This window comes from Phragmites australis, chromosome 9, assembly GCF_958298935.1.
Source record: "Phragmites australis chromosome 9, lpPhrAust1.1, whole genome shotgun sequence".
NCBI classification, from domain to species: Eukaryota; Viridiplantae; Streptophyta; class Magnoliopsida; order Poales; family Poaceae; genus Phragmites; species Phragmites australis.
The window spans coordinates 29,146,791-29,157,815 of record NC_084929.1 but is presented as its reverse complement, the minus strand read 5'-3'; the positions used below and the strand labels follow the sequence as shown (position 1 = coordinate 29,157,815).

Sequence of the window (11,025 nt, the reverse complement as noted above, 5' to 3'; positions counted from 1 at the left end):
TGTACGTCATGTTTTGTACCCCTCTAAAAAAGAACCACATAAACCTTAACTCAATACTCGAGCATATAATAAACATAAATGATAAGTCTCAACCAAAGACATAAGTGAGCGTAGGGGTGAAAACGGACGAAAACGGTCGGAAAACCCCCCCTACCGTTTTCACTTTCACATTTTCTCAGCCGGACGGAAACGAAAACAGGATAGACGGGAACGGGAAAAAACGAAAACGGACTGAAAAAAGGGGATACGACACCGGGATGGAACGGGATTTTCCCGTTCCATTTTCATCCCTAATCCTATATAACCATACAGTGTTCCAGAGTACTTCATCAAGGTGAAGAAGTATGAGCTTACCATGCTGCTCACACAGGACAAGGGGCCAACCTCACCTCCCAGCTCTAAGGCCTCCCATATGAGATCTCTCTCCCCCTTGATTTGCTCATGAATGTGTTTAGGTTTTCTCTTTACTTTTATGTATCTGAATCTCCGTTGTAGAGTGGTTGCAGGCTGGGAAGCTACAGAAGATCATGACTCATGAGCAAGGGCACCTCCAAGGTGCTCAACCGGTGGAAATTCAACAACCTAACAGTGTTGGTGATCATAAGCAATCTCCGATGTGCTTGAGTGTGGGAAAACATCGATACTGACACCGAGGTTGCCGATAAGGGGTGTGTCAAGTTCACTCGTTCCTAAATATTTATCCTTATTTCCTAATTAAACCTAATCAAACTTGAATGGACCCGACATGCGCCACAATGGAGAACAAGCTGAGTGACCTTGGCGCCTGTGTGGTGGATCAAAGGGAGTGTGAGAAGACAGGAGCAGAGCGGATACTGGCTAACATAAGCTCACACAGGTAGCAATGTGTTTTATTGGTGGTGGTACAACATGTATACTTTCATTTTACACGTGTGTGGCACACGTGCGAGGTTATTAGTATTTAAAGTAAAACATCCAATTTACACCTGGCAATTACTGTCTCCATTTAATTGACCATCAGTTCCATGATTTATATTACTTAACTATTAAAACCAGACCGGTCAACCCTTTTTGTTTTAAGAGTGGTTTTTGCCATGTCAGCCCTCCCAGGAAAGTAGAGAGGGCAGAAACGAAGTGGAAAAGGAGAGTGATGAAAGATTCCATTATTTTAGTCCTTTGACTTTCAGACTCAAATTCATTAAATTTTATTTTTAATCGAAATGTAATGCTGATTGGATGGCTATCTAGGCAATTTTTAGTGACTTGGCACGTAACATGGTGAAATATTGAGAGATGTGAATTGGACTTTGCTCTATTTTAAAAGATATAGATAGTTGAAATTAAGGAAGTTTGCCTATTGGTATATCCAAAATAACAAGCATAGGTGATGCTATATCATGGGCAACTGAAAACTTAGCTCTTTTCAGTCGACGATCATATTTGTTCGTTCTTCATCTGATGATGGTCCATCATCATTCTTCCTCCTATTGAGCTCCATCCTCCTCACGATAGCTCCATCCTCCTCCTCACGTCAGCAGTTCGCTCCTTCGCTCCACCCACCTTTGGCCACCGCCCTTACCACATTAACCTAGTTTCATCAGGACGGTCTCCCTCACCCTGGCATCACTCATCTGGCAATCCTCCATCACCTGTAGCTGGCGGTTCGCTCTCCCACACCACCCGCCTTCGGTTATCGCCCTTGCCGTGCTAACCTAGCTCCATCAAAAATGGTCTCTCTCGTCCTGGCACCATTCATTTGGCAATCCTCCATCACCTATAGCTAACGGCATCCCTGCGCCCACCACCACCTGACCGGTCTACCTTTAAGACCGGCGCAAATGAATTCCCCACCGGAAAAAAGCCGATCCCCGCCGCTAACCACTCCCGTTTGCCGTCGACCGAAAGAAGCGCAAAATTCAGGCGATTACAAATTAGCAAGGGCCGGCAAGTATTTGTGATAGAGCCATGCTTGGGGCCAACTGGCTGCCAAGCCCAATCTCACGCCCTTCCTCTCCCACCCTTTTCCCCACTCCTCCCTCCTAACCGAACTCCTCCCCAGAAATAAATCAATCTTCTTGTTGACCCCCGTCGTCACCCGATTCCCCGGCAATCTCCACCCATCTCGCCCGAGGAGGCCGCCAATCGCAGGCGGCGCCGCTTGCTCAACCCATTTCCCTCGACGCCCACGGCCGTCGCGGCCCTCGCCGCTCTTTCTCTCCATCGCCGCCTCTGCAAAGTGCAAACCACTCCGACGCATCCGCAAGCCATCTTCTTCGCCCCCTCTTCTCCTCCGCCTCCGCGGCATCAACTCTCCGGCGCGGACCCGCGAGGCCACTGGGCCGCGTAGCGGAAGCGTTGACGATACCCAAACCCGACCAACCCAGCCCGCAACGCGGCGCGCCCGAAAAGGGTAGGGACTCCCTTTCGGTTCGTGCTTTCCCTCGTCTCCTCGCTTTCCGCGGAAAAAAAGCTTTTTCTGTCCGAAAATTCGCCGCGCGGCTTAACCCACGCGATTCGCTCACCCCCTCGAACTCCCCGTCCTTCTGGCTCGTTCGCCGCATCTGATCCGTTTCTCCTCGCTGCGGATTGAATTGCGCGCGTGTGGCGGCGGTTGACTGGTCGTTAGGGTTGTGACTCCGGTAGGATCGATGGCGAGCCACGGCGCCAGTGCGGCTGCCGGATCCGACGCCCCGCACGCTGAGGTACGTGATGTGACCCGACACGTCTGTGTATATTTTTTCGTAGTGTAAATTTGGCTGCTGCTTTGATTCCAGCTAAGCTCCATAGATTATGATGCGGTTGGCTTTTCTTGCGGACATGCTGTGATTAGGAGGTGACGAGTGCGTGATATGTGCTAATTACTACATTTGTAGAGGATTTTCTTTTTCATGATGGGTTATGCAATTTATTGTGCCTTGGGGGAGATGTTTATAACATATACTTGAGCTACAATGATGTTGTGCTGTTTTAGAAAAACACGATTCTAACTGATTAAATAATTAATGAAGATTGCCCTGTGAGTTGTACTCGTACCAGATTTTACCACTCTAATGTGTTATTTTATCGTATATTTGAAAGTTTTGAGCGCCTTGCTATACAACGTTACTTGTTAGAAGTTAGAACTATGTCATATGGAATCTTATGGAAGTCTGGTCATGATATTGTTCTACTTTTTTTTCGGCATTGGTCTGAACATAACTAATTGTACCCCCACCTTACTGGAATCACCATTTAGATTAGAGATGCACTGAGAATGCCCACTTTATTTGGTAATGACAGGTCATCGGTACGGGACAGACAAATCCATCTCCTTATCCGCCTATTCCTTCCGGGCATCATTCATGGTCCTCTTCGACTGGGACAGCAACAGTTTCATGGAACTATCCAGTTGACAAACCTAGCGAAGATACAGTTTACTATGATCCACAAAGGGACGTATCAGTTTCAGGAGGTGAGCAAAATGTTGGAAGCAGTGCGCCTCATGCTGCCCAGTCGACTATGGGGATGGAAAATGCAGCTCACTCTCATGTGCCTTACTCAAGTTCAGTTCAACATGGCTACAACCCTGTAGAATATGCCAACTATTATTATAGCTACCCACAAGCTATAAATGATTCTTCTGTCCAGCAAGGAGCAAACCAGCATCCAGGTGCAGCTTATCAGCCTCTTACTTCATTTCAAAATTCAGGGTCTTACATTGGTCCGACAAGTAACACATATTACAATGCTGGGGGTCATCAGACTGTGCCAGGATATGAAAGCAGCAGCTACTATTATCAGAACAACGCATGGAATGGAGGAAGCTCCGGGAATAATTATGCTCAGTCATACCAAAACTACTCGTCGTCTGATGCAAATGCACCCCAGAGTTCCACTTCGGTGCCTGCCAATTCTTTACCATATCAGCAGCAGTATAACCAGTGGCCATACTATTACAATCACTCTGTGCCGAGTGCTTCTAGCAATCCAGTTGCTGGGAACAATACCACAGATAACATAGTTGTTAACACTCCTTCTGGCTCCTCCTATCCTAGCAGCCAGCCACCTCCACCAGGCACTACATCATGGAAAAATAATTTATTTGCTTCTGTTGCGCCTCCTACGCAGGTATTGCACCTCCTTCCACTATGAATTGTTACCTCATTTACATAGCTTTGTTCATCATTTCCTGGACAATGACTTCTCATAAGTTTTAGGCTGTCTGGCTCTGTTTGCTATTTCAACTCTTTTTTGGAGAATATGCAGGAGAACTGAACATATTTGTATCAAGAAGAATCTGAAACCCAAAAACTGATTGTGCTTGCTATTTCAATTTAGTCAAGTGATATTTTGATTATCATATATTGGTTACTTATTCTGTTGCAGTTTTTGCTTGTATGTTTTATCTATTCAGCATGTCACATATTCAACTTAGTCAAAATCTTTCCCATGCATTTAAGTGCATCCGCTCTCTTTTAGATGAGCTTCATGGACTACACACATACCCTTTATGATACTGCATATTACAATCTGTAATAATTGTTATTATAATTTATGAATGTATTTCTTGTGGTAATAGCACCGGTTATTGTGTGCTATGACATAGGGAAGCTTTTAGTACATGCATGATACAATATACTTAGAAACTTATCTGCATAGCAGTTGAAGTTCATGTCCTGGCTGCATTTTTCAAGGTTGCTACTTTTGATTCTCTAGTGCATTGATATTTGTATTTACCAAAATATGGACTGATGATCTTTAATCTGGAAATAAGAAAATGCTAGAGTTATTCTATTGGTATTTTACAATGCCCTTCCATTTTTATGATGATTTGTAAGAATTTCTTATGTTCTCTGTAGCATGTTGTTTGCTTTTAATCACAAGAAGAGCACTCGTAATCTAAATTTCATCACTCTCCAGGCTCCAGGTGTTCCAGGACCTCAGAATCAATACGCCGACCAGGCAGGAAACAAGTATAACCAGGCAGCAGGTGGCCCGTGGTCTCAAAACCATTACGCCAACCAGGCACCGGCATACCCTCAAGATACTATGAATTTGAATCATGCACCACCAAGCAACCCTGAAGATCAACAGAGAACTGTAGATTCTAAAGGTCCAAGCTCAAATATTTTGTCGATCAACCATGTTTCTGAAAATTTTCAACCAAACTTGCAGGGTTCCGTGACAACAGATACTTCCAGTGAAAGAAAAATACAGATACCAACCAATCCCCGAATTGCTCCAGGTTTCTCTATGTTGATACCGAAGAGTGAGAAGAAAAAATTGGGAGCTGAATTATCAAAGAAACCTGCCTATGTTAGTGTTTCCATGCCGACGAATGACGCTAAAGCAACTCAAGTTGGTCCTGATGCTGTAATGTTCTGCTCTCTTCTTCGACAAGGGAAATAACAATATATAAAGTAACTGGCAAAAAATAAAAGCTGAAATTGCATCTTAATTGGCTAATATTCCAACTGTCAGGATTAAATTTATACAGTGTATGTGAGAGTAAATTACTTAATTCGTTTGGAAATAAGGATAACAAAAAATTGCTATAGCTGGGCCTATGTCTATAACTTACCATTCTGGACAATTGAAATCTTCTGCTACTTGCATATTAACCATGCATTTTTCATTTATCCTGTTTAGAGATCGATCCCCTTTTCACTCCGTAATTATGCTACGAGGAACCTCAATCGTTGCAAGGATGATGCCCAGAGGGCAGCCTGCCGAAGTATAATGGAAGAGGTAAATCTTATTATATTTTTTATGTCTTGCCTTTATTAGTTGTCACCATTTTCTTGCCAAAAAGGACACCAGTATTTTCTTGGTTTTGGTCATATGGAATTATGGATGGCCCTGGCCCGTAAGGCCATGATAGAGCTGAAGTCCTCTCCAGCATATGTTGGTGAAATGTGGTTAACAAAGCAGGGATGTTTCAATGGATGCTGCCATTCCAGGGCAAATGCCCGATTTCAAATTTCAGTCAGACTCAATTCAGTTATTAGGCCACCCATATATGCCTGTGTTTTTTTTTTTTTTGTTAAAGTTTTTTCCCTACTACATCAGTTTTAATTGGTTTAATTGATAAATCTACTCTGTAATCTCAGTTGTTTGTTATTCTGTTTCTATAATTTCAGATCATGAAAAAAGCTATTGCTGATGGAACCGTTCTTACTAAGAATTGGGACACAGAACCACTATTTCCTTTGCCTGAAAGAGTTGTGGGCATGACTGAGACAAGGTGTGTGCACTTCTTTTCAACCCCCTCCCCTGATAACAAATAAAATATCTGGACTGTGACAATGTTGTGCTGTTGAGACCTTAAATACATTGATTGTATTAACTTTTAGGCTGTCGTTCTGAAACTTTGGTACCACACTGTGGCACAGCCAACACTAGTATAAATTAATGAATTTTCAGATCACCTTCTCAACAGTATCACCATCTGATTAATTTGTATTATCTGGAGCTGACACCCTCAAAAGCAACCAACCTAAGAAAATATAACAGTAATTTTTTTGGTAAAAACTCTTAGTCGTCAGATAAATTATGAACTTCCGCGCTTTGGACATTTGCGCTGATAGTTCTATTGAACACTATAAAATTAATGCGATTCAATGGATTGTCATAATTTAACCCCTTTTTTATACTAAGTGTAATACAATAGAATAAACCTAATGGAATAAAGAGAATCTCAAGAGACTGTATTACACATTTCTGTATGATTAGAGGGATATTGGTTTCTTAACTGCCAAAAGTTCTGCTCGTATACTTAAGCAGTTGATGCAATTGGTGCTCAGCAAATGGTTATCGATCTAATCTGCTGCCCATGCTATATCCGTTACTTCACCCCAAATTCATGTTGTAACTAGGACCCCTTGCATTTTCTATCCCTTGCAGAATAGGATAATCCAGATAATTTTATTTTTGTGTCTCATCTTGTTTTCTTTGCAGCAGTGCAAACAATTCAAGTCCCTTCTCGTCAACATCTACCCCAAGGAAACATGTGAAAAGTAGGTGGGAGCCTGTTGTAGATGAAAAAGTTAAAAATAAGGTGGAACAGATAGCAAAAGGATTGGTCAATAATAACATCCACAGTACTTCGGAACCTAAAAATAGAATGGTAAGCACTAAGGTGTTGCTACTGTAAAAATCTTGTCTTCAAACTCAACACACAGGAGGAATGGACTTCCCATATTGTTATTTCAGAGCTATCCTTTTCAAACTGCCATTATCAATATGTGTTGTATTCCAAGCTTTTTTTGTGCTCTACTAAGCTCATTCTTCATAATATTAGCTATATCCTATGCAGGGTAGCAGTTGGGATCACGGGAGGTTTCTCCAGGCTCGTCAAGCACCTTTAAACAAAGTCAATCAGAGGCCTGTGAAGAAGCAAAAGATCAGTAGCGATCCAAGTCAAATAGAAAATGGAAATGTTTCAAGTGACAGTGATAAGGAGCAGGATCTAACAAAATATTATGCCAGTGCAACTGCGCTAGCAAATTCACCTGAGGAAAAGAAACGTAGGGAGCATAGATCTAAGCGTTTTGAAAAGAGTCAGGATTCATCATTAAAGTCAAGAAACTCTTCTGCAAATAAAGATGCAGTGGCTAATATGTGTACAAGAAGAGCTATTTCATCTTTACTTACTAGAACTTGCGAAGAAGGTACTAGCTTGGCTGTGGAGGATATGGATTGGGATGCGCTGACAATCAAGGGAACGTGTCAGGAAATTGAGAAACGATATCTACGCCTTACATCAGCACCTGATCCTTCCACGGTAGTAACACTCATCAATTGCCTTGTTGAACTCTATATTGAAAAGTGTCACTGTTTGCCTTACTTCTTTGAGTATGTCCTTTTCAGGTAAGGCCAGAAGAGGTCCTGGAGAAGGCTCTTGCAATGGTTGAAACATCGCAAAAGAATTATCTTTACAAGTGTGATCAACTAAAATCAATTCGCCAAGATCTTACAGTTCAGAGAATCCAGAATGAACTGACTGTCAAGGTAGTTTTCAACTCTGCATAGCATCCTGCATTCCTGCTGTGCCTACTGTGGCGTATTATTAAGTAGAGCAGTGGACACATCTATTTTACTTATTACTGTCAATAACTCAAGACATTACACTACATATGTTATTTATGCCAATGCTATAATTGGTCATAAGAGAATATTCATTAATCTCATGGACTAGGCATCAGTTCAGCAATGTGCAATGCTTTTATAACATTCAGGCTACTTATTTCAGGTTTACGAAACTCATGCCCGTTTAGCAATGCAAGCTGGTGATTTGCCCGAATATAACCAGGTCTGTCTGTCTTTCTGTCTGATTCACATTTTGAAATATCAAATAACTGTATGGATGTTCTTTTTGTTACTAGTTTTGTAACTTCGTATGGTGTTAAAAAAGGTACGTAGAAGATAAAGGTCCAGGTTGGGTTTTGCTTTTGTATTTGTCTTACTGGCAATTTCAAGTACGATTATAATAGCTACTAGGTTGGGTAAACTGGTTTTTCACTGGTGTTTGTTATGCAGATCACTGGTACTAATACTGATTCAGGAGAGCTGATTTGTATTAAAACTCTGTACTTGCATAAATCTATATTTGCAATCTTAATGCGAAATACAAACCCAGAAATCTACTCTGCTGCTTCATGAATGTCATAGTTCTAACTACTTCTGCATCAACCATTCTTGCAGTGCCAGTCACAACTTAAGAGGCTATATGCAGAAGGAATCAGGGGCTGTTATTTTGAATTTTCTGCTTACAATTTGCTCTGTGTCATGCTCCACTCTAATAATAAACGAGACTTGCTGTCATCAATGGCAAGGTATTATGTTATGAATACTAGCATTTTGAAGCTCACCGTTAGTTCTTTAGTGGGCCGTATTTGATATTTTCATTGTTTTCAGCTTATCAAAAGAAGCGAAACAAGATGGAGCTGTCAAGCATGCCCTTGCAGTTCATGCTGCCGTTTTATCTGGCAATTATGTCATATTTTTCAAACTATACAAGCAGGCGCCAAATTTGAACTCATGCCTCATGGGTAAAGGACAATCGTGTCAATTTAAAATATACTTTTGTTCTTGGAAGAGGTTTTTGATCTCTGTAACCATTCTCTTTAACAGATCTATATGTGGAGCGGATGCGCTTCGAAGCTATGAAATGCATGTCTAAATCATATCGCCCAACTGTACCTGTGGGATATGTTGCACAGATTTTGGGATTTTTTAGAACAGATAGTGAAGATTCTGTAATCAGTGGGGATGATGGATCAGAAGAATGTGAAATATGGTTAAAAGCGCATGGGGCTATTCTTTCAGTAGATAACAGTGGAGAACTGCAGATAGACATGAAGGTACTCTCTCTCTCTCTCTCTCTCTCTCTCTCTCTCTCTCTCTCTCTCTCTCTCTCTCTCATAAGTTTCTTGCCCTTTTTAAGTATGTTGAGTCCCATTCATCTAAGACGATGGGAGGGCGCTATAGTTTACAAGCTGAAGCCCGAACTAGATGGTTTTAGTTGAAAATCTACATGTAGGCTAAATAGACCCATATGTTTCCTTAGTTAATTAAACTCTAGACAGCTCCAATTGAAGACCCACTATTTGATCATGCATAATGCACGCTCAGATTCCTGTCCTGTGACTCCAAAGTGTGCAAGAATGATTTAACAAATTGATGCAAACTATCTAATCAAATGCTCTACTGTTTTGCTGAAATGTGCTATACCTTGTCCATGCTTTAGCAAATGAACTTCGTCTGTCATCGCAACTCTCAGCCATTGAATTTATGTGGCGTTTGGATTTTAGGGAAAGGCAGGTGGGAATGGGAAATAAGAGGTGGGATAGAATATTTCTCTTGTTTGGATCGTGGGTTTAGGAAAATAAGGATGGTATGAGAAATAGATATGGTGGCTCTTTTTCTACCATTTTATACCTAGGAGAGAGGGTGGGTTTTGATGGGTAGAGAGGAAAAGTGTGCAAATTTACAGTTCTGTTCTTAGTTATGTTGCTTTTATTGGCTCCTTGTTTATTTTGGAAAGGTATTATGGTCACTTGAAAGGGTATTATGGTCACTTAAGTTTTATTTTCCTTCCTATCCTCATCTCATGCCAAACAAGAGAAAAAGAAAAGATATAGATTTCCCAAACCAAAACCCACCCCTCATAAACCATCCTCACTTCCCTATCCGATTCCAATTTAACATCCAAACGTCACCTTAGTAGACTTCTCTATTCTAACATGCAAGTTTTTTTTTGCATTACCTTTACATTGCTGCACAGGCTTCTTCTGCTACACTTTACTTGCCGGAGCCAGAGAATGCTGTTGCACATGGTGATGCATCACTCGCCGTGAATGACTTTTTGGCACGAACATCGTAAAAGGGGTAGTAGTAGTGCTGAGCTGTGGATGTATTGCATTTCTCCAGTAGAAATATGCAACGGGATAGAATGCTAAGGAGCTAGGAAGTCGGAACAAGGGATGGTTATCTGGTTCTGGATTTTGCTAGTTGATCCAGTCATCCAGGGATTCTCTGATGAGCTTCTTTGAGAAGGCAAATTCTGGAGCAGCATTAGCCGACAAAGTGTAGAAAATGTTGAGAAACTCGACCAAAGCTTTGAAGCATACATTTATTTTTTAGGGGCACCTTTTCTGGCGCCCCTGCTGTCTGTGGACTGTAAACTATTTCTTCTTGCACATGACGATGTTCTATAGAAATATCAAATTTTACTAGCGGAACGAGCGAACCTCGCTTTGCTACCCTCCCCTCCCCACCACGTCTCCCTAGCACTCTCTAGCACCGCCTGTTCGGTCCCTCTCCTTTCACCCGTGCTCCTCTAATTTAGATCTAGCTAGTAGTTTTTAGTTTCTAAATAAATTTCTTCTGGTAGCTCTTGTTGTGGTTCCCTCTATGGATATGCGTTGTCACCCAAAGCTTCATCTTATCGCCATCACCCTACATGTAGGGGAATCGGTGGTGGTTCTCTCTACGGATCTGCGTCATCACCCAAAGCTCCATCTCATCGCCATCGCCCTACTCATCGGGGAATTGGTTAGAGAAGCT

The 11,025-nt window shown here is 41.8% G+C and overlaps 1 protein-coding gene across 4 annotated transcripts; it reads left to right on the top strand.

The window, feature by feature from the left end:
* The first annotated feature begins 1,789 nt into the window (after positions 1 to 1,789).
* On the top strand, positions 1,790 to 10,694 carry LOC133929040 (SAC3 family protein A-like). 4 transcript variants are annotated; one of them, XM_062375623.1, is made up of 14 exons: positions 1,790 to 2,681; positions 3,259 to 4,086; positions 4,879 to 5,058; positions 5,134 to 5,331; positions 5,608 to 5,706; positions 6,099 to 6,202; positions 6,916 to 7,084; positions 7,274 to 7,741; positions 7,828 to 7,968; positions 8,210 to 8,269; positions 8,662 to 8,792; positions 8,875 to 9,008; positions 9,091 to 9,320; positions 10,244 to 10,694. In XM_062375623.1, the coding sequence occupies exons 1-14, from the start codon at positions 2,628 to 2,630 to the stop codon at positions 10,340 to 10,342; spliced, it is 2,895 nt and encodes a 964-aa protein (XP_062231607.1). In that variant the 5' UTR covers positions 1,790 to 2,627; the 3' UTR covers positions 10,343 to 10,694. The 4 variants fall into 4 exon arrangements, with proteins under 4 accessions (XP_062231607.1, XP_062231606.1, XP_062231605.1 ...); XM_062375622.1 differs by having other exon boundaries at positions 4,879 to 5,331; positions 6,919 to 7,084; XM_062375621.1 differs by having other exon boundaries at positions 4,879 to 5,331.
* Positions 10,695 to 11,025: the final 331 nt, after the last annotated feature.